The sequence below is a fragment of the Anarrhichthys ocellatus genome, unplaced genomic scaffold (assembly GCF_004355925.1).
Source record: "Anarrhichthys ocellatus isolate YVR2014 unplaced genomic scaffold, GSC_Weel_1.0 scaffold10, whole genome shotgun sequence".
Lineage (NCBI taxonomy): Eukaryota > Metazoa > Chordata > Actinopteri > Perciformes > Anarhichadidae > Anarrhichthys > Anarrhichthys ocellatus.
In genome coordinates this window covers 7,341,077-7,364,308 of record NW_022280040.1, presented here as the reverse complement: position 1 = coordinate 7,364,308, position 23,232 = coordinate 7,341,077, and the positions used below count along the sequence as shown (strand labels likewise).

General features: G+C 43.8%; 2 protein-coding genes across 20 annotated transcripts in view; both read right to left on the bottom strand.

Moving 5' to 3' along the window:
- Window positions 1–14,581, bottom strand: part of scrib (scribble planar cell polarity protein) — a 52,044-nt gene extending 37,463 nt beyond the window's left edge. For 16 of the 17 annotated variants that reach the window (XM_031849836.1, XM_031849837.1, XM_031849824.1 and 13 more), the window contains exon 1: window positions 13,577–14,581. In XM_031849836.1, coding sequence (XP_031705696.1) covers window positions 13,577–13,735 — 159 coding nt within the window. In that variant the 5' untranslated portion in view covers window positions 13,736–14,581. The remainder of the gene's footprint in view (window positions 1–13,576) is intronic. The other variant, XM_031849822.1, reaches the window with a different exon arrangement.
- Window positions 14,582–15,590: 1,009 nt separating this feature from the next.
- puf60b (poly-U binding splicing factor b) lies at window positions 15,591–23,113 on the bottom strand. 3 transcript variants are annotated; one of them, XM_031850451.1, is made up of 12 exons: window positions 23,018–23,100; window positions 22,341–22,427; window positions 22,022–22,117; window positions 21,521–21,610; window positions 20,984–21,034; window positions 19,815–19,976; window positions 19,612–19,704; window positions 18,237–18,450; window positions 17,919–18,151; window positions 17,242–17,356; window positions 16,368–16,615; window positions 15,591–16,279 (listed from the first exon to the last, which is right to left on the bottom strand). In XM_031850451.1, the coding sequence occupies exons 3-12, from the start codon at window positions 22,097–22,099 to the stop codon at window positions 15,980–15,982; spliced, it is 1,584 nt and encodes a 527-aa protein (XP_031706311.1). In that variant the 5' UTR covers window positions 22,100–22,117; window positions 22,341–22,427; window positions 23,018–23,100; the 3' UTR covers window positions 15,591–15,979. The 3 variants fall into 3 exon arrangements, with proteins under 3 accessions (XP_031706311.1, XP_031706310.1, XP_031706313.1); XM_031850450.1 differs by lacking the exon at window positions 22,341–22,427 and having other exon boundaries at window positions 23,018–23,113; XM_031850453.1 differs by lacking the exon at window positions 22,341–22,427 and having other exon boundaries at window positions 17,961–18,151; window positions 23,018–23,113.
- Window positions 23,114–23,232: the final 119 nt, after the last annotated feature.

The window sequence follows — 23,232 nt, the reverse complement described above, 5'->3', positions numbered from 1 at the left end:
CACACACACACACACACACACACACACACACAGAGATAGACAGACACACACAGTGTGCAGGAGGCCGTAGAGAAACCCCACACACTGCATGTTTGCCTTAATGCATTAACCGAAGGCCAGGTTCATTGTCTAAAAGACTTCTGGTATAACTTCGGCAGAGACGAGGGCACACTATCTAAAACAAAAACGTCTGAACCAACCTGAGCAGGTCTCTGCTCGCCTACAGAGGCATTTATTCAAAATGTTCAAAAAAAAGAGAAGAGGAAGTCAATCTACTATTTACCCGATCACCCTTTCTGTCTAACTCTCACACACCCCCTTTCCTCTGTGAGTGGAAGCCACATTCACCCATTCCAGAGCCTCCTAATCTTGTGCCAAATCTGCCCTGTCTGCCTAGTCTGCATGTTCCCCCTCTTGCAAATATAAATTCCCACACAATGCACACAAACTACACACACTGTGTGCACACTACTGGGGTGAGGGGCTCAAAGAGAGAGAGGGGTGAGAGGGGAGGGGGGAGCACATGCTTTTGTGCTGGCCTGGACTCTTTCAGTGTCCAGGGAAATAAAAAGCGGAGAGGATTTGGTTGACTGAGTATCTTGTTCGGCCACTCGAATGGCGAGCCTCATTACTGCACACTGCTTTTCAAGATAGCTGCAGTTATTGTTGTGGTATAAACTCGGTACATGAGTGGGCACAGACACGAGGTAGAATCACTCTTCCTCCTCGTTCTGAACTTAAAATCTTCAGCTCAGAGTCATGTGAAGCTACAAGCGAAAGCACCAGCAAGATTGCTCGCTCAGTCATTTCAAGGCCAAATGCTAATGGTGTAACATGTTGCTCTGCTGATTGGCCAGAGCGTCCCCTCCCCCTGTAGGCCACAGTTTGAATCCCAAAGTTCCCAAAACTTCTACACATGAATGAGAGACCCTAACTGGTCCTCTTCCCCTCCCCCACACCGGGCCGTCAGTCACAGGCCAGCTCTCGATGCCGCCCCCCCGCCTCCCTGCAGCCCGGTCAGGGGATTCCTCTATTGTCCGAAAAGGGCACCGCGGAGAAGAGAAAAGGGCTGGAAATGGAAGGACGAAGACTTGAAAGAGGAATGTTGCAAAAGGATAACAAAAAGCAGGAATGACTAAGAAGGATGGAGAAAGGGAGTGGGGAGAAGAAAAGGAAGATTGTGTGCGAAGGAGAGAGGAGAGAGCCGAGAGAAAGGGAGTGACGGAGGATTATTAATGAAGAATAGAGGGTAAACAATGGATTCCCACAGAGCTCTGGACACTAACGGGGACAGAGACCTCAGCCACTGACCAACACATTATCTACACTGACTCACTGGCCTTCTCTCTTATAGATGAATTAAGTATTTTATTAATCCAAATGCGCAACAACCCTCATTAAAGTGGTTTAGTGTGGTCCACTGTGGCCCATATACAGTGTGGATTACAATGCTCCCATTGGCCTCATCGTAAAGCCTAAATACATTAGGCCAACGATGCAACCGTCCCTCACCCACTGTCTCCTACCGTCTCCCACACACCCTGCTGCATTGGTGAGACATAAATAACCACAGCATCCACGAAACACACCAGCACCGCACCACTGAATTGCACCTACGTTTACTAATAGCGTCAATCAAACACGCTCGCACACAGACCACAAGGCACAGAAGTAGGCGTGTGGGTGCAGATGTCTTTGTGTGGCCAGGTAATTGTGTCTGTATGTCATATGGATGTGTATGTGTGCATGTGCATGTGTGCGTGTGTGTGTGTGTGAGAGTGTTTCACTTAAGTGGCGCTTTCAGCCGTGACTTCCCTTATCTGGCTCCAGTGCCTCAACAGGCCACACAGAGAGAAGGGGCAACAAAGAGAGGAGTGACAACAAAGCTAACTCCCATCACCTCCACCTGTCCCGGTGGCTTTGATCTGTGCCGGGAGCAAACACAGCCGAGACTCGAGCCAAGAGATGTCTGAGCCCACCACCACACATTAGCAGGCCTTCACCTCTGAAGGAAAAGCAGCCATTTTATATTGTACAGGCTCTTAATGAACCCTAATGTGTATTATAAAGTAAGGACACAGCCCTGAACTTGCATCCTCTACTAATACACTTGTAGCACCTGAGGCAACTAGTAGTTATGATCATGCTGGCATAGATGGTGCTCTCTCTTGTTCTGTCTGCCCTATGGACATCCTGTGCTTCGCTGTGCTGCCATGTTTTTTTTTAAGTGAGGATGAGTTAGGACAGAGTCTGTGAGGAATGGATCCATGTACACAGTTTATGTATGTGTGTTTATGATTGTATGTACGTGAGGGAACCCTCTACCCTCTACTAAACACTTCCAAAATACCTAAACATACAGTACAGCCGTATATAATGTTTCCACTCAGCGACTGTTAGTGCCAATAAACGTAAACATGGTTAATAAACAACCACAGTGACACCCCCCCACCCTCTTGCCTCCTGGGTATGCGGATGACTTTTGTTTAGTTGACACAATACTATTAAGTTTCAGTGGCTCCTGCCTGAATACAATCTGGAATGTTCCACTTATAGATTCCTATTTGACAGCTGTATACACCATGTCAACACACACTTTTAAATAAATAGAAAGCCTATATCACACATGTTGATGTGGACTCCAGAGGGCTGAGAGAGAACAGGTGGACATGGTATTGTGTGGCTCAGAGGCTCTTACACTCACAGATACATAAGAGTACTGCTGTGGTACGTGTACATGTACTGTGATAGGATTTGGAAAAAAAATCCATACCTTCTTACTTTATTCTGTTATTTTTGCTGTAAATACGTTAAATACTGCGGCACTCTTTTTGGAACTAAGCATGGTCAATACTTGGTAAAGCGTTTTTAAAATAGACCAGTAATCCTTCCAGTTTTGCCGACTGGTGGGCTAATCACTGCTTTGGTTACTAAAACCGTCACGGTGATCGAAAAGCTGGCACCACCATTCTGGAGACACCATGTCCACAACTTGATTAACACCAACACACACAGAGAAAAAGAGAGGAAGAGAGGAAGCACCGAGTACGAAGCACAGATTTGCAATCCAAAACCAAATTCAAAGCAGCAGCCGGGCTGAAAGCCTTGAACTTGAGCTCCGACACCTGCCTGCAGTTTGCCTCCGTTTCAGGTTTCATAAAGCCCATCTTCCACAAACCTATCACAACAATCGAGCTAGAAAACCAATAGATTGTTGGAAATCTGCGAGAGGAAATGACCGTGTTAGGAGGACCAAATCTAAAAAGGCCTCCAAAGAAGGTGCAGCAGACTTTACACCAACACTGCCTGGAAATTCAAATGATGACTGCAAGTGACCTGACCACAGAGTGATGGCCCCAAGGTTTGTCAGCAACACTTGTTCGCTAACACATTTGTAGACAAGGAAGCTCCCGCTATGCTCTCACACAGCAGGAATGAAACTGTAGAGGAGGCCTTCCACCTCCACCCACCCCCCCCTGTCCCAGACTTCATCACATGCTCTCCCATTCTCTCTCCGTGTTCCCACAAACATGAGACAAAACCCAAAGCCCCATTGTTTATAGTCCACAGAGGACGTTTGGCTCTTTCCTGGATGGGCTGGATCCGGTATGTGCTCCCTGCCTGCCAGCTCTCCGTTTGTCCCACAGTGAGGCTATGCTGCAGGGGAACCAACATGGCTACCGGGGCCTCAGGCATATACAATATATATAGTATACTGTCAACACATAATGTGATCACACACACATTAGCAACAGCAAGAGGAGCACTTTGGCTCTGTAGCTGCTTGGCTCAGCGTAAATAGAGAGAAGATATGCATGTAGCTCCTTAATATATTTTACCATCAAGTATTACACCTTAAAAAGGACTGGAAGTGCTTGTGTGTGTTGGGAGTGCACGAGCAGCCTCGGTACAATCGATGCATTGTATGTGTCCAGGTTGTGGCCTCCCTCACTGGATCATGAGGCTCGGTGTCTTATCGTTTTCCAGTAACCGTCTCAGCATTTCTTCCTGTCGCAGCAGGCTTCAAACTGCTCTCTGTGTTTATATTTCCCTCTCAGGAATGTCTGAACCTGACATGGAAATGGACAGCGATGGACGTACCAATGTGTAGGATTTGATGGCTGCTGTAGAAACATGGCGGTACAACATGACTGACACCGTGAAGCTGACCCGCTCCCTATGTAGATACGAAGGGCTCATTCTAAGCTAACAAAAACAAAGATTCGCAACAGGAAGTTCAAAATGTGGTCCAAACGAGCAGCACAAAGTCACCGTTGTTATACTGTATGTAGTTCACCGATAGCATCCCAGCCCTGTGGAACAATAATGTCTTACTTAAGGTGCTGCTCTGCAGCTTCTCTGCTTTGCAGCTGTAACTTTTTCAAAGTGTGGCTCTGACACAGGTCTACTCTCTCTGCATCTGTGCGACATGTTGAAGATGAAATACAAGTGAACATCTGCACCGTGCCATCACAAACACGGGAACATTACTGCGATGTAATCTGGCTTTATGTCTGTAGTCATGTGATTTCTTTTGTTGTTGCTTTATTAAGCCAGTACACCGTACTTTAGAGCACAGAGAGCACATGTTGTACCTCTGCCAGCATGCCATGTTCCTCGTCTAACAAAAGGGTGAAGTGACCGGGTGCAACCAAACACGCATGGAGGCTCAAGCTGTACTCGTCCTTGACCTTACCAGACATCAAAAGAGCCGACAGATTGCCGAGCGGCAGAGAATGCAACACACACAAGCAGCCAAGTCATTTAAACACAAACACGCACTGTGATGGTGGATTTAGCAGGGTAACAATGATAACTAAAAAGGGGGAGTTGTGCACCAAAATCCCCAACATTTAAACTTTTATAGAATTTGTCTTAACTACCTCTAACATATCTTTGGCATTTCTGGAGCTCAACTTCTTTTTCGGACAACATATATACACTGACACCAATATATCTGCAAGAAGACATATCACAACGGAGCTAACAGATTACGTCAACGGAGGTTGCATTGAGTTACAGTATGGTGCGTTCAAGCTCCAACAAGTAAAAATGGGTATCAAGTTAAATCATATCACTATCATGATGTGTGCAAAATCTTGTAGAAACTTCAATAAATACGTTAATATTAGAGAGGGAATTATGACCTGTTTAACTTCCTAACACAGCTTACGATACATAATTAAAACTCCTAATGCGCCAAAAAAAAAATGTTTAATCAAAGCAAATATTAAAGTAAAAATACCATAATTTATTTCCTTATCATTTGAACTGTGTATGTAAATAACCATTATAGACGACAATAACAAAGACGGGCTAGGACCAAAATGAGCACGGTTCTACCTTCGTTCAGCTGAGCTCCTTCTCAGTTTTCCCATTTGTGTTTCAGCTCCCAGAGGTTCACGGTCCATCTTAATTAAAACACTGTTGGAATGAGTCGTGTAATATTTAACACGGGGAGACTTAAATTAAGCTTTGATCAGCTTGAGAATTCAACTGAAGCAAGACGTGCGTATCATGCATGCTTTAGTGTTTGTCTAAGTATAGTGTCTGTGTGTGGGCTTCACCAACAGGAATGTGAAATATGTAAGTTCAAGTGTGTGTGTGTGTGTGTGTGTGTGTGTGTGTGTGTGTGAGAGTCTGTGTGTGAGTGTGAGAAAGAGAGCGAGAGAGAGAGAGGGCAGGGTAAGCTCCTGCAGATTCCAGGCATGCCTGCATTTCCTCGGATGTCACGTGCTGCAGTGCACACACAGCTCTGCTGGGTTAATTACACAGAGCACACCAAGCCTCGCACTTTTCCCCCCAAAATGTTTCATAGTGAAGCAAAACCATGATTAAGATAAAGCTACGGCAAAGTTGCCTAAAATGCTAAATTAACCCGAATCAAAACCAGAGTAAGTCTTTCTTAAATTAAAGACGAGAAGTTTACGTTTATATTTGCTGTATTTTATCTCCTGGAGTCCAAATATGGTTTTCTGATGTTTTGGCTGAACTCTTACGCAACAGCGATGGAAGAAATATTATTAGAAAGCTGCCTGGTGGCAAAGACAATGAACACAAAGAGTCAGATTGTGATCTGATGCAATTCCTCGAGTTAAAATAACTGACCTTTCACTAGAAACAATGCTCCATCTATCAGCGCTCGCTGGATCACTCATCAGATTCAGCTGTTGTGTTGTCAACCGACTCAAAAAGCAGACGTCAACACAAGAAAAAGCAGAGGAAACCGTTCAGTGCTGAGGCCAAAACATATTCACAAGATGGCTCAGACTCCTTTACATTTTCAGTGACATAAACAATACACTGGCCCGGAGATGTTCACATGGAGTCCCAATGTTTTCTCTGTACTGTTATGCAGCTGTGTTGCTTGAGGTCAACAGTTCCACATTTCATATACAGTATATCTGTCAGTTCTGTCAGGGCTACAGGAATGTGGTGGAAATTACTATTATTTATCATTTTTAAAACTGGATTGTTTTATTCAAATTGACAGAAAACTGCTTTCACTTTCACACTGCATATATAAAACAAGATCTTTGTCTTCATATCAAAATCAGCATGTCACGTTACAGCAAAAAAATCAATAAAAATTGATTTTAAGATACACAAGGCTCTGCCAGAATCAAAGTAATTTATTCTATGTACGTGTACATGATGTAATTTCACAGTGGAGGTGTGAGGTGAAGAAAAATATGATTAAAAAACGGAAATAAAACAACTAAATGAGCACCGGGTGGATTTATCTGTGGGCACCGTGAGTCAGCACAGTGGCTGTAAAACACACTCATCTAAAACACTGTGAAGTTACAGCTGAAGATCCACCAGCATTATTCAGCAAAAAGACACAGCAATCAAACACAACAGGGTACGCTTCTATAACATTCAGTGATTCTGGCTAATGGCAAAATCAATAGTGTGATCAATGAGGAGGAGAGGAAGACAACAAAGCAATTTAGATAAGTTGGAAATGATTATTTAGTCGATGATAACTTTAGTGAGGGGAAACTTGAAACACTGAGCTCTGCAATACGGCCGTGTTATAGCATAGTGTGTGTGTGTGTGTGTGTGTATAAAAGGTATGGTTGGCTTCACTTATAGTGCGGCAGCTGCCTTAAAAAAAGCTTTCAAAACAACCACAATAAAGTATCATTGATTACACATTTTAGATATTTTCCCAGATTAGTTCATGGTCAAGATAGATGACTTTTCTTTTTTGTGCCGCATAGATGCCAGACGGTGAGATAGAGTGAGACAAGTGAAGAGTGCTCAAGAGGTGTAGACACGGCCGTCACAGTAGTGGACACTGTGGATCACTGTACTCCTTTATCATGACTCTAGAGCTCTTGGGCTTAACATTCCTTCACGGGTTGGTGCCACATCTTGTAGGATTACAGAGAAACAAGGTGCTTTACGTTAGTTATCGTAAACTCCATCAGTCAGGAGACACTGTAGAGTGTGTATGGGAGAGGCAGAAACACTGCTGTACTAGGAGGGAGTAAATAACAACAAAACATAAGCCAATTTTGTTCTCAAACCTCCTGTTTTTATGCCAAGAAACAAGACCCAGTGTGGAGATGGTCTCACTCAAAACAGGGCATTCCACGGCTCACTTGATTATTCCCACTTCCTGCTCGCAGAGACGCTCCCAACAAAAGAAGAATCAACAAAGAAAAACACGGCGTCAACACATCAGACTGAGAACAGAGCTGTGCGTGCGTCCTGAAGCAGAGAAGTCCTTTTAAACTGGCCACCTGTTTCAAAACACACGTAAAAGCAGAGCCGCTCTGTTGTGGTAGCTGTTGTGTAGATGAAGTGGTTGCTAATTGGTGAAATCCCCCAATCCTATTGCTGAATACGTATTAAGACAGAACTTGTGGTGAAGTGGTTAAACGCGGCTTCTTTGTCTAGATATAGCAAGTATCCTGGATGGAGATGAGCGAGCTGGAGGTGTGGGACGGTGACCCATTCAAAGCCACAGGTACACAGAGGCTGAGGGAGGCTATCAGCGTTCAGGGTGATAGATAGCGGCCTTCAGTGGCAGTGTGTGGCCAGCAGATGAAGGGCAGCATTTGTTTGTGGTTGGTTTAATGCCATCCCAGCTGACCTTTCCCCTTCACAGGGAGGGACATCAGCTCCCTCACAGATTAGCATCAAAAGGATCATTTGTGTGACAGGAAGTGTAGTTCCTGAGCTCCTGCGTGATCAAACGGTTCAGGAAGAGCATCTTATATTAAAGAAATATCATTTCTGAAGTCAACCAACACAAAGAGACTTCAATCTGTGGCCTAAATATAACCTGTTAAAAATGTGCAAATGCAACAGACAGTTTACTCAAGCAGAATAAACATCTGGCAGTACAGTTTGAGACCAACAGGATGGGAAATAACCAACCTTGTGCTGGGTAATTACAACATGCGTCTGTGTTTACCAAGCCTTACTGACAGGTAGCAAATCTTACTGTTTTTTTTTTAGGACAAACCCTTTGCAGTATTATGTAGTTCTGAGTAGATAGTAGTAGCTAGAAAACTTAATTTGCTGCTTAATACCCACAGGATAATTTAGCTAATGTGAAATCTGGCCACCAGCCACTGACAAGAACTAAAGTTTCTTGCTTTGCATTTTAGTTTAAAGATTAAAGTGTGCCGTTCCCTGCTTCCTTAACCTCTGAGGTTTCTAAACACCGGCTGCTTGAGAGGATGAAATCAACACATAACACAATGGGGCAAGAAAAGAGAAATGGGGACAGCGTTAAAAAAGTCTTTTAAAAAAAGGCGTCACCTTGCACATCTTGTCTTTGTGTACTTACTGCCTGTAGCCAACAAAGCTCCTGTCCTATCACGGTGCTGCAGCATAGCAGCCACAGACTCTCCCCAATGGCAAACAGCTGCCACAACCACCCCAGCCATCAATTATTCACCGGGGCTTTTGCCGTCTTGTTTACCTTTGCGGCCGTCACGGTGCATGGGAGGGTGGTGAGTAACAGCCGCGTGAGTTTAACGGCGGCGGGTCCAAATCACGCTGCCAAAAGTAAAACTAGGGAATCGTTTACTGTAGATGAGATGCATCAAGCAAGGACTGAATACTATACAGTATATAGACATATTAACTTGAACATACTGCACATAATTATCCATACTGCGGCGCTGTGTTTTGCATTGGAGGGTTGACATAACCCAGTTAACACAGCTGCCATTTCCCAGAAAGAAACACGTGATTTCTCAAAGAGAAAGGGAAGGGAAGGGAAGGAGGGAGGATGTGCGTCAGAGAGGACAAAGCAGAGGATCCATCGAGGTGCAGACGTCTCCTAAGGGACCGGCTGTTTGCTCCGTGACCAAACACCTGACACTGCATGTCAGGCCTGACTCTGGTGTTCATGGTTGGATCCACCTAGAGCCCCAGAGGACTGGGGATCATCTCAGCTCCATGATCACTTCCTCCAGTGGAGCTCCCCCTTCTCCTGTTAATCCATCTCCGGAATGAAATACACCCCCCACCACCACCACCACCACCACCACCACCACACACCCACACCCACACCCACACCTCCCATTACCCCTCTGTCCCACCAGATTGGGGGGGAAGGCGGCAGGCAGGATGTGAGACCAGCTGGTCATCAGCTCAGACAAAGAAACCTGCTGAATGTGCTTTTGCATCAAAAAGAAATCTCTCACATTGCCATTTTCTCCGTGGCCTCACCAGCTCTGGATCACTTTTCGGTCAAGGGGGAGGGGCCTGATTACAAAACTTTAAAGAACAAATCTACTTCTGTTTTTCTCACGGATGCAGTCCTCCACAATCAGGGTGGAGCCATTTCCAGCCACAAACTGAGGAGATCTTATAGTCTTGCCTAATACATGAACACAAAACATTGACAACAAATCCTCCTTAAGATGTAATTTACACACTGTGAGCAATAGTATCTCCGGCTTCAACGCGCTTTACCAAAGCAGGAAGGAGGAAGGAAAGAGAAAAGAGCTGCACCAGAGTAACGATGTGGTTTTACCGCAGAGAAGCCGGTGGCAGGTGTAATTTATCTTTGGTCCTAGCCTGGTTCAGCTACTCGCTAGGGAGAGACAAACCTAACGGGAAACTCACACTGTAAGGACACAGTGTGAAGTGTATTTATATGTGTCCTAGATGTCCTGTGATCACCAAACTTCTGGCTTTAAAGCCCAAACAGGAAGCATTTCTCTCACCTCTTTACTAGGATTAGTAGATGGGTGGAACACCATTCGTTTTCAATTAGACTGAGCCATTTAATCTCCCTTGAGATACTAATAAAGACGAATGAAACAAAGACGTAAAATACATCACTTGACTCTTAAGCTTGGGTAAACAATGGCAGACTCATTTACATTCAGCCAGAGTGGAGTGAAAGGGGCTTAATTTGGGTTTCTCTTGACCCGAGGCGGAACATACACAAGGGACTCGAGAGAAAAGCACTCCGATTTTTATCGGTGCGTTGATGTGCTCCAAAAGAGACCCACATGGCGGAGAAGCAGATCCCAGAGGAAGCGCACACTGAGACGCACTGGAGTGTATGAAGGGGGGGGGGGGGGGTCATATCTGAGGTGCTGAGGGGCATTTTCATGGCCGGGTGAATCCCTAATCTGCCCTTTAGTTAGCACACACACAGACAGCTGAGGATTAAAAAGATAGCATTGTCATCTTTCCTATTTATCACAAACATATACTTCCTGACCTCCTAGTAGAGTGACTGTATATAAAACACTGGTCATTCAAAGATGTGATATGATAGCGGTAATAGATTTCCTCACAGCCCAGATATTGGATGCAACAGTTCTCATATTTCTAATTGTGTCAAGTGTTGAGGCAGGAAGTCGGTCACCTATCAAGTGTACCTGGAAGGTCCTATTAGGTAATCGCACCAGGAGCAACAGGCATGAAACCTGTTTTGCAAAGTCTGATGGGGGACACACCCATCAGGGATTTGGTCCCTATTTCAACAATGGAAAAAACTAAAAGTAAATATTCTCGGTGTACATGTACGAGGGTGAGAGACATTTTTGGGTTGGCTGCTGCCCACTGCACCTGCAGCCCAGCAGGTGTAACTGACCCACAACGGCTCCTAAAAGTGATCAGTTGATTCATGATACGCCTGCAGACTGAATGTACGCCTGGTCAAAGGCAGTGCAGCGCACACAGGACACAAACACAGAGCCGTGACATTGGATACGAGGCAATCAGACTTGTGAATGGACTTCTTTGTAACCCGTCATGGGACTTTGAGAATGGCTTAACAAAAAGATAGTTCCCTCTTCCTCAACCTGATCTTTGAGGCAGGGTCAGCAGAGAACTTCAGATCGCAGTTCAAACCGCTGAAAACACAGAACACGTTTAGGGAAATACCGATTTGATTGTGAGGAATGCACTTCTAACCACACTATCACAGGCAATTCATCAATAATTGACAGGAAAAACTGGAGCAACCAGTTCACTCTCCGCTTCTGCTCTGATGTTTCAAATATAAACATGGCTCCTTTATAGTGAAACTACATTAAAACTCAAAGACTAAAGACCCATTGCAGACTATCTGAGATCAGTTTTTGTGTAATCAGAAAGCAGAGCTGCGATACAGCATTAAGGGCTAAGGGTGTGTGGAGATGAGGGGAATTCCTGAGCAGCTGCCTGCTTAAAATGTTTCTCGAAACTCATTCCATACAGATAAGTCATGCTTAATGCTACTATTTCATGTAGTATGATCACTGCCTGGATACAATCTCGCCCTAAAAATCAGACAAAAACACTCATTCTAAATTGTTTTTTACAAACCTAAAATAGTCTTTATGTGGCAAATTGAGACATCATTACCACGGAGAGTATAATCTAAGATTGGTGGGCAGTGCGGTGGGGGATAGTCACAGCAAACTTAAGAAACCATCAGGCCTCTAAATCTCCATCTGTTCACTTTGTTAAACCCCCAAAGCAATAGGATCTCCAACTATCCACCCACAGCAGCAGCCAACACGAAACACCACCACACAGCACGATCGCTTTATCAATCGTTATCAATTTAAAAACATCGTATTGGCTGTGTGTCATTCCCGGATATATGGGATGAACTGCTGAGCAACAATGAGAGATTGACACCGAAAAACAGACCGACAAGTCAGCCCACAGACTCCTCTCTGACTTGAATATACAGTGACAGGGAGAGCGCACACAAATGCATAAAGACTCTCAGACCATCACTCACTTATGAGTTCATTGTGGTGATGCCATTCATTGTGAGCCTGACCTCTCACGCTGAAGCCCCGCTGACTCTGAGGACCAGAGAGAGGGCCCCCGTATGCTTTGTGTCTGCACGCTACGCATTCACCAAGGACCACACGAGACACTGTCACCGCGCATTTATGTCTCCCGGTTTGAAGCCAGCACCACACGGAGACTGTGTGGAGTTAGCTGAATATTCGGGTGTATCCGTCACTCAGCATTTTCAGGGGCCGTGCACCAGGTACACTGCGGATATCTGACAGGTATGAACTAAGTGGAGGAAGATCAGAGTCTGAAAGTAAGCCTCATCAGGCAAAGTAGGCCTCGTCAGGCAAAGTAGGCTTCAGGTTTTGAGCCAAGAAACGGCCATAACTAGACTGAAGAGGGGTTAAAAAACTACATTGTTTGTGTTTCTTAGAAGGCAACAGGCAGTCCTCTGTTGACCTCGTCTTGTAAACAGTCTCCATTAGTGAACGTGCCACTCGCCCCTTTTATAAGTAAGCAAACGCCACGAAACGTGAGAGTCTGACAATGTCTACTGACCAGTGTATTCAGACAAACTCACACAGTCAGTCCCTTGTTCTGATTATGAACAATGCCTCGAACTGAATAAAACAAGGAGAGAGTCGACCAAGCAAGTGCTTTGTTCCACATCTCTGGAGACAGACCGACAACAATCCCGCTCCCCTTAAAATAAACTCTCTGGCCACGCAAAGAGGACTTTATTCTCATATTTCACATAGTGGGTGTGTGGGTGGGGACGGCGGTGCGATTCATTCCACGCATGCCTTCCCACACTGAGTCCAATCCAAACTGGCCAGTGACGGCCTTACTAAAGGCAACATGTTGTGTTGCCAGCTGTTGTGGTTGTCCCTCTGAACAGCCATCTATCTCACCCTGCAGCCTGGAGAACCCCCATCATCCTGGTCCATTTCACTTCATACAAGTTCATTAAGCCTTCAGCCTTCATGGAGATACACTAGCACGCAAAGATTAACTGTATTACCTAGTTACCTAGACTTAGTTTTTGGAGCCGATTAGTTGTTTTAAGACATTGCTGATGTGCAAAACCACTGTATCTGCCATCAGTGTATAACGCTGTTACAGCAGTGCAGGGCAGGACCAACCCAATTTTCAAGGAAGCAGGTACTTTCTGAAAAGGAAGTACCTGAGCAGGTGACATCATGCAACCTATTTCACCCTTAAGTAACCTTTGCTTTTCAAATGAATTAAACACCAATTATGTGCACGTGTAGGTGGAAAAGCAACTTGTCAGAGGGCCATGATACACATTGCTTTTTGACACAGAGGAGGCATTCGTCGGTGTGTAAACTGTGCATACCTTTGGCAGCTCTTTGAGTTGGTTGGCATCGAGGAGAAGCTCTTCCAGGCTGCGGCTGTAGCGGAACACCTCGTCGGGGACCGTCTGCAAGTTGCAATGTCGCTTGTCCACCGACTCGACGTGGCGGTTGCATCGCCACAGGGGGATACACTTCAGCATGACCGATTTGGTTGCCGGTTGCTACTGAAAACCCCGCATCGGAGGGTGAATGAAGGTCGGCGGGGGAGAGAGAGAGAGAGAGAGAGAGAGATGTAGTCTTTATCGTGGAGAGTGTGGGCTCTCACTCAATGTCAAAAACACTCAGTGTTCTCACAACGATCCTGAACGGGAGGCCGAAATCCACTTAAGAGACACCAAAAATAATCCCTTCGACCTGTTTAGCGATATTCCCAGTTTCAGTTCAAGGATTGTCAGGTTGCGTCATCCACCTCGCAATTACAATTAACAACAACAACAACAAAAGAGAGAACTCCCGCTTGGCTGAAGTGTTTCCTCACTTCTTCACAGAGACTAGTTAGCTTGTTTTTTGCTACCTACCACCACATCCTTGTATGAGAAACATGCAACCAACGACCCAACTATTATGCATTAAACGGTGCTTCAGTTGGCCTAGTCATGAGTGGTGACCGCTTAGGTTACAAATATATAACTACCACTAAACACCTCACGTAACCAACTGAGCGAGTCGGCGGAGATTAGCCCGAAGTATGGCTGCGCTAGGATGTGCTCGCGTCCTCACCGGTTGTGTGTTGTTAGCATGCTAGTTACTATGAGCTAACATCGGCTAGTCGCTGACTGAACCGCCTTTGTAGTGCGCAGAACGTCTTGTTAACCGGTCAAACGTGCATAGTAGCGACATCCCAGTAAACGTTAAATAAACTGCCCGGTGACCGTTGTTTCTATGTGACGGTAGGTACAAAAAAAAGAGAGCAGGCGCTTCAGCAAACAGCCGCGCATCTCTATCCTCTCGATGAGCCGAGGCAGGCCGGTCCGTCGTGTGAGGGGGCGGGGCTAACTTTGATCCGAGCAGCAGAGACCTCACGGTTAACGGTTACTACCTCTGGAGCAGGTTGTGTTGCTTTCTAGCGCCATCTAGCGGGGGATAGTTATTTTTCTTCTTTTTTGAGGTTTATTGGCGGTGAATTGGTGAATTACCGCCACCAGCTGGTAAAAAATAGAAAAATAGAAAAAATAAACAATAAATAATAATTAAAAAATAATAAATAACACAAAATATATATATAAATAATATTTTTTTTTATAAATAACAAAAAAATGGCTCATATTTTCTTAGTTATTTTACAACGGAAACAGAACCGGTAAAGCCTTTAAATCTCATACCCGTGAGTTAGTTAGATAATGATAAAATACAGCCATAATAAGTGTCTTTTCCATAAGATGCCTCAAGGTCGAATATTTTAGTCACTTCAACCGTTAAATATTTGTTCGCTGCATCACCAGAAATGGAGGCTTTTTGAGGATTTGCATCCAGGTCCAGTGAGTCTGAGCATGAAAGTGAACAAAAAATGTGCAGCGGTCATCGGATACTGATTACTTAAATATTGCTTTACTGTTTAGCATGTTTAAAAATCATGTTTCTTAGCAAAGCGGTATTCAATGCATAGATTTGTCAAACTTCCACCTACAGGGTATTCTCTCCCTAAACTCATTAAAGACATATTTAATGTTGTTGTGCTACTGCAGAGACACAGGGCTTATAAAACCCCATTGTGTTAAATTCAACTAGTTAAAAACTATGGTAAACAAAGGATAACTGTATTTAGGTTGAGCACCAACAATGACTGAAATACAGACAAGATGGTCTTTGCTGATCATTAGGTAATAACAATAATCCGCTTTAAGTCTGAAAGGGTTATTATACAGTTTGATAAGTTGTTCACCTTGCAGTCACATCTAAAGCAGTGGTATTTCAGTACGTTTCACTTACGAATCAAATACTAGATTCCACAACCAGAACACAGAAGCATGTTTACGACATACAGATGAAAGGATTCTTTAGTCATAACCATTTATTTAAAAAAAGAAAAGAAGAATGTATCACACCGTTTGTGGACAAACAGTAACTTTTAATTGTAGAAATAAAGTGTTTACGTGTCCCGGTAACTTCATGAAAGGATAAAAAGGAGTTTAACAGGAAAACATAAATGTGTTACAAGATTGGATTACAAAAATGTGAAACTTGCACCAAAAAAAACAAAAAGGAGTCTTCACAGATAAACAGGTAAATATTTCTAATGAATCCCCCCCAATGGGGCTTTTTGACATTAATATCAACAGCAATTTTTAAAAAAAAGAAATAAACATAATTACAATTTTCAGAGGCCCCTATCTCTAGCTAGTGACGGGTACAGGGATGGACGCTGGTAAACCTTTTCAGACACACTATGCAGAGAGGTCACTGCTATTGAACCGGTCTTGGTCGTACACCTCTGCGACCACTTTGCGACCTCCGAACCAGCGGTCGTTGAGGGCCTGGATGGCTTTGTTCATCTCGGAGGCCATGGAAAACTCTACAAAAATTTTGACAATGATATCTGCATCCTCTTCTTCTCCTTGCTTCTCTTGGTAGATGATGACTCTGTTGACGGCTCCAAACTTCCCGCACTCCTCCGTCACCTCGCCCTCCAGGTCGTCGTCGATGTCCTCTGGTCCGACCATATTTCGAAGCACCATCACCGTGGACTGGAATTTCAAAAACCAAATATTGTGATAATAAAACCGAGCAAATAAAAGCAGTCATCAAGACTGTTACCTTCATCACAAGCCTCACCTCTGATTTTCTAAGCAGTTTCTGCATCACCATGTGTCGGGCACTGCTGCCTGAGATGCTCATGTGTTCTTGGTCGCTCAACATCTCCTGCCCTGTACCGTCCTGCAGCATCTCCTCCTTCTCCTCTTTCCTCTCTTGTTGGTTGGAGCCACCGGCTTGATTCGACAGGACCGGAGGGGACGCGAGCACTGGGTTCACTAGACCAACCTGGGGGAGCACTGGTATGGGAGGACGCACTGGAGTCACACCTTTATGGGATAGGCAGACATGCAGTCAGTCACATCAAGTGTGCAAATAAACAAGTAAAATAAACTATAGTCATGTATTAATGTGCTACTTTGACCTGATAATCCACCACACTCACTACGGCTCAAGTTTCATCCTGTTGATCAAATGTTTTATTTATGGTTTGCAACTTGATACTATTACAGCGAGTTATGACAAACCAATCCCATAAGTTTTCATCTCCTGCAATGATTTGTCCACGAGCACCAAAATTGCAGTATCCAGTCATCTGGCAAGATACTGTTTTTGGGATCCAGACCAAGGTGGATCCTCATTTTGTAAGACAGAAACCATTCAGTGCCTTCAGGGTTTGCAACAGTTTGACAATGCCGTCTTTAAATATCACCATTTACTTACATTTTAAGGAACTAGAACAAAGATGGTGCTTTAACTCTAGAGGTTAGCATTGAGCTAAACTCACGTAATGCTTCCATGAAGGAGGTTATGTTTACATCCAGCCCTGATTTACAGTCTAGATTTATTACAGTGATGATCATGACTAACTAAAAACCTAAAACCTGTCAATTCATCATGTTGAAAATCACTTACTTTTATTAAAATGAGCACTCACTCATGTCTTGGTACACACCTGTGATGACCCCTGGAGCCTGGGCAGCCATGACAGCCTGAGGTATTCCCATTTGCTGACTGAGAAGTTGGGGCGCAGCTAACGCCCCCAGGACTGAAGCGCCGGCTACAGCCTCCTTAAGAGAGGGGGGGCCGTAGGCATTAGGTAAGGGAAACACACAGAGCACAGCACAAGGCAGCACAGTCAACGATCACACAGCATGGCAGAGTGAGCTCGACCGTGTCTCTCTCTAGTGAGAGTCAAGGTACCCGAATTTACCTCAATACAGATTCACTTACAAAATCATGGACTGATCTTAGCAAAAGTCATACATATACAGAGCAGTGACGTGTAGAAAACATTTCAATCATGACACATTAGAGGAGGAACACAACGGTCTGGTTTATCATTAAGACTGTTGCCAACTAAGAAAGAAGACTTGGCAGTGCATGAGGGAAGCTTTTATCACATATATTACTATATAATGTACACTATACATAAAGGACAATAACTTCAGATTCACATTAAACTTGATAAAAAAGGATCACGCCCAGAATGTCTAATTTTTCAGGGCTGCTAAATTGACACTGTGTCAGGGCAACCGTTTGTTTGTGTGATCCTGCAATTGATAAACAATCTTATGCCCATATTATCTGTGCTTTTGGTGTCATTTCTAGCTAGATCTGGGTTATATTTACCTGGAAGGCCATTAAATCCCTTTGGAAGGGATTCATACTTGCCTGGGCCGTTATCTTAGCAGTGGCTGCCGCTGCGGCCACAGCTGCAGCAGGCGGCAGACCACCGGGGGTCGTGGGGGTCAGTAGGGGCATGGGCGGGGTCACTGCTTTGCCCACCCGTAGGTACTGACCCCCCAGGTCAAAGAGGTTCATAGAAGACACAGCGTCCAGGGCGGACTGAGGCTTTTCATACTCTGTAAGTGAATAATAGTAGTAGTAGTAAACAGCGGAGCAAGGGCAACACAAAGAGAGCGAGCGAATGAGGGCCCTCCAGCTCACCAATGAAGCCAAAGCCTCTGTGTCGCCCTGTGGTGGGGTCTCTGGCTAACGTGCAAGACTTGATCCTTCCGAAGGCCTCAAACACACTCTTGATGTCGTCGTCCGAGAGGTCCGGGTGGACCGACGCCACGTAGATCCGATTAAAGGCGCGCGCCTCCTCTGCCAGCTGGTCAATGATGGGTTGCGCCTGACCGATGTTACTTGGCCGCCCAACCTATAGCACAGATCATACCAGCAGGGCTACTGAGTATGGTTGTGTTTTATTTTCTGTACCAACCAAGAACGCACTACCGCGAAATTCCATATCCCTGCAGCGCTAACTTTCGACCGCCACGAGTTCAGTCAAAGCCTCCTACAATCATAACGCTATCCTGGCAAGTATTCTGTGGTTTTACATATGTGCACGTCTATTATTACACTCATCTGAGAGAGCATTTAGTGCCTTTCATTCTATCATTCCTACACTGGCCACCAGGTGCAAAATACTTATTTAAGATTACATATTTTCAAAACCTGAGTTCTGTTAAGATCACTTACTTTTTCAGAGCCCTCTCTTATTTAAATAACCAACAATTAAAAACCAGCCGGTCTGTCAAACAACAGTTCTTAGGGATGTCCATCAGCTGATTATGAATTTAACTACTGTACTAAAAATGCGATTCTTGATGAGTTATGTAAAAATTGTCAGCTTTCATTACAACAGCGACAAACAATACAACTTTCTACATATGTAGTACTAATTATAACTTAGTTTACAATGTAAATATTGAGCTATTTTGTAAATAATTGCGCAACTATCAAGCAGAGAACTGCCGCGTTATTTTTACAACGACCACCAGCTCAGCCAGTCACACTGTGCATGCACGGTGTGACTGGCTGAGCTGGTGGCAAACCGACAGGAGACCGCATCAAGTTATTCATGTTACTTCTAACGTACCCTGACCACTTCCTCTCCCTATCCAAGACGAGCATCTAAGTGCGACTGGGATCTGTACTACAGATGGGGCGGCCAAGCAACACCAACCAGGCGCAGCCCATCATCAGCACACCATGGACACAGAGCGACGCCACGCGCCGCTGGGCATCCTACTGGAACTGGTCACTAAAATAGCTTTGATGACATCATGGAAGCACAACACAAACAGACAGTATTCTAAACACACACCCAGACATACACACAACACACGCACCTGGAAGTCAACAAAACACAGAAAAGCAAAAGAGAGAAATGAGTCACATATGGGAAGTATCACAAAAGCAGGTAATTAACAAATTCCATCAAAAATATGAATAAAATGTGAGATATTACATTGTTTTCCGTTGTCCATGTGTACTTAACATCTTTAGGAGGTACTCACATCTCCAGACAACGTACCTTAATGTTTCGCCCCCCCAGCATGACTGAGTTCATCTGCTCCAGAGCCAGCTGAGCAGCCTCTGGCACGTCATACTCCACAAAGGCAAAGCCCTGCACAGTCAGACAAAATGTAAGAAAAACAGAACATACACAACATGAAAGTCAGCATTATGTGTAATCTTCAGCATTTACAACATGTTCAACACTTAAAATACACTGACCTTGTGTTTCATTGTGACAGAATCCCAAGACATGTCAATGCTCTTGATTGGGCCAAAGGGGGCAAAGGCCTGTCTGATGGTGTCCTCACCGAGCTCATAGTATATGGAGCCCACATACACCCGACACATGATGGCTAGGGCACGCTGCCGCTGAGCTGCCACCTGCCAACCAGGAAAACAACACATGATAAGCATTAGAGTGACAGAAAGGAAGACAAACAAAAACAATAATAAATGTGTCTATTCTACTGTACTTGCTTTCCCCCCCAAAATAGTTAAGAGGCCAAGTCCAAGTTAGGGGGTCTGGGCGGGTAAATGGTGTAATAATGGGATACTGTAATCAATGGACAGAACAACTAACATGGATGTCACCACTTGTAATTACATTATGACGTCTATTCTGTCACTACTGAACAAACGTATATATGGAGTAAAACACACTGAAGTGATTGGCATGCACATCCCTCACAAATATTTGGCTTCAGTAACTGACCTGTAGTCCAGAGATGCAAGTAAGGTAACAAAAAGTAACCATGGAGTTCAAATGAAATCCACACAAAGCCTCGATGAAAGCATTTCAAACTCGGGATGGTTTAACCACCCAGAGTTGTGCTGTGCTTGTATTTCATTCCATTACCAACTAAATAGAACATGTGCCTAATTCATGACATATTGGAAAGTAGACCTGATCATTGACAGAGAAACTTGACTTTGAGGTGGCCAAAAAGATCCCCGTTCCAGCAATTCTCTCATGTTGGTCCATTAAAAGGGATTGCTATCCCTCTTTTGTCCCATGCCAAGAACTTTCTGTTTTAAAATGCATATTTTTCAAAGAGAAGTGGCTTATCTCACATTTATAAACCCTTTAAAAAGCCCATTAACAGGCAAAGAGTTCTGGCTATCTTCTTGTTAAAAATACTAACGCAAATTATCCCATTACGACTCAAGAAACCAAGTAACAAGTGATTCTACGGTTAACAGCAGTGATTGATCTCAAAGATAATTACTGATATGGTCGCAGGTACACTGGCAGTAGAAGGTTTTTACTAAATATGCATTCCTTGGTTAGATATGGGGGCAGGGATTGCTGCTAAAGCAACCAGTAAAAAAGGGTAACAGTCCTTTTCCATTGGTATGCGCACAGAAAAATAATTTAATAATCTATTGACCGATTGTAAAGGTGAGAGAGGATCTCCAAAGCCCATTGTCACTGCTGCCATCTGAAAGACAGTAAAGATGGAAGAAAGTGCTGAAAAGTAGGTTAGGAATCCCGTAGCTTTGCTTTTCAAAAGTATCACATGCTTAGCTAGATAGACAGGAGTGGTAAGGCTAACACCATATTCAAAACCACCTTCTAAAACATACAGTTTGGGGAGTTACATTACAAATCACCACAGCAATAAACATAGACAAGTCCCCTATAAAAGTGCAAAGCATTTAACATGATAATTAAGGCCTTCTTGATGACCGTCTCCATCTGAAAAAGAGCAGAGGCAAAAGCAACTGTTCTACAGCTGTGGTGTTTTCCACAGCATTAGGAAGAAGGGAGTAAGACTTCCAAGAGAGCTTTAACAAAACAGACTTCTGAGTCAAGAGATGTCTGAATTACTCATGTAGAAAAACGCTAAGATATTCTGCCTAGAATCAAGACTCATAGACGACACACGCATTACAAACTTGGTACCAAAACATTTCACACATCTCACCTGCAGGTTGGTGAGCTGTTGTTGCTGATGGGCGATGGTTTGCTTCACCAACACACTCTTAATGCTTTGTTCCATGGCATACTTCTTCGCCTGGAAAAGAGGAAAATCCATTATATCCAAGTTACTTATATGAACAAATACCCGTTATAAAATTATTACTAAGACTAAACATTGACAAACATTTTATCAGTACAATTATACGTCACTTTTTATTCCTGCAGTCTTTTTTCCAGCAATATCTTAATTCATCTTTTTAAGTGACGTCCAAAAGACAAAAGAAGCAACTCTGTGAGCATCCAGTATGAGGAAAAATATCAATGATTGTCCAACATTCAAATGAGACCTTACACGACCTGGAAAATAAATTGGCTTTATCCAGGAGAAATCAGGTTTCTTAAGTCCTCTAGTCCGATCATGCATGTAAACAGGATGATTTAGATATATGATACAAATGTACACTGGTAACTATAATATCACTTAAGGTACATTTAGGTTTCCTACCCTCTGAAGTGCCTCCTGCTGCTCTGGGGTGAGAGGCGGCAGGCCGAGCTTGGAGCCTGTGCCCTGTCCATTCTCCATCGTCAGAGCTTCACCTCCCTGCAGAAACAGTAATTAATTGAGACAAAAACAATAAAAAAAAAACTCAGAAACTCTGGAGCATTAAAACCTGCCTGTATATACATCAAAACTACAATTTCCCAGTAACGTTAAATGCAATTAGAAGTCACATCACCTCACACAGCACAGGTTATAATTAAATGAGCTTAGCATATACAGGACAAACATCCGGATTTAAACCAGGACCGGACGAACTCCTTACCTACACAACCCGCTAATGGCTGGGTCCACCAGACTGAGGCAGGAAAGAAGAGGACTGATGGGGGAAGCTTTAACAATTCAACAAATTCTATGGGGAAATGAAAAATGCCTTCAGACTATAACAATAAGAGAAACAGGCAGCAGCTAGCATTATTTATTATTTACATTGCAATCTTTACATAGCCAGCCCGTGTGTCCATAAGATTTTAAGTCAGCTAACGTTAGCTTGATGCTAATGATGGTGGTCGTAACGTGCTAGGTTAAGCAGCAACAAAGGGCTACGGTTAAATATACGTGTAACGTCATAGCTTAAGTCGATATGGACATTAACAACTACAACTACTACTACTACTACTACTACTACTACTACTACTACTACTTTCCGTTACACCTACGTGACCGTAGCTGCATACATATTATAAAGAGCATTAGCTGTTATATCATCAGCGAGACCTGGTTTCTATTTAGCTCTTTGTTGCTAGCAATGAGCTAGCTAACGTTAGGCATCCATTACTATGGCGCGTGAAGCAGTATTTTCTTTTATACTGTCAAATTACAGGACATTTTCTACAAGTTAAGTTATGCAAAACATCACTAATTACTTACGCAACCGCCAGTGTAGCTGAAAAAATGTTAATGTGCTTTTCTTTTTTTTTTTTAATCAGGGAATATATTTACCGCAGTCTCCGTAACCGCCATGAAGCACACCGTCTTTGGAGAGGCCCGCACTATTAAGTTCTCGCGAGATCTTCAAGTTTTCAATGGAAAGTATCGCGATCGTGGAAACCGTAGCGAGGATATGGCCGGATGTGGAAGCGTTGACTATAATCTCTAAATTTATTATGAACCCCGTGGCTAGATGTGTTAAAAACATAATGTTATTGTGACTCAAC

What these genes read in the sequence shown, in the direction of transcription:
- puf60b (XM_031850450.1), bottom strand. Translation starts at nt 23,038, where the DNA reads ATGGCGGTTACGGAGACTGCG. An exon ending in CTCTCTCACCTTTACAATCG is followed by an intron (nt 19,977 to 20,983) that starts GTCAATAGATTA and finishes CCTGGTTGGCAG; the next exon opens with GTGGCAGCTCAGCGGCAGCG. An exon ending in CAGAGGCTTTGGCTTCATTG is followed by an intron (nt 18,152 to 18,236) that starts GTGAGCTGGAGG and finishes ATTCACTTACAG; the next exon opens with AGTATGAAAAGCCTCAGTCC.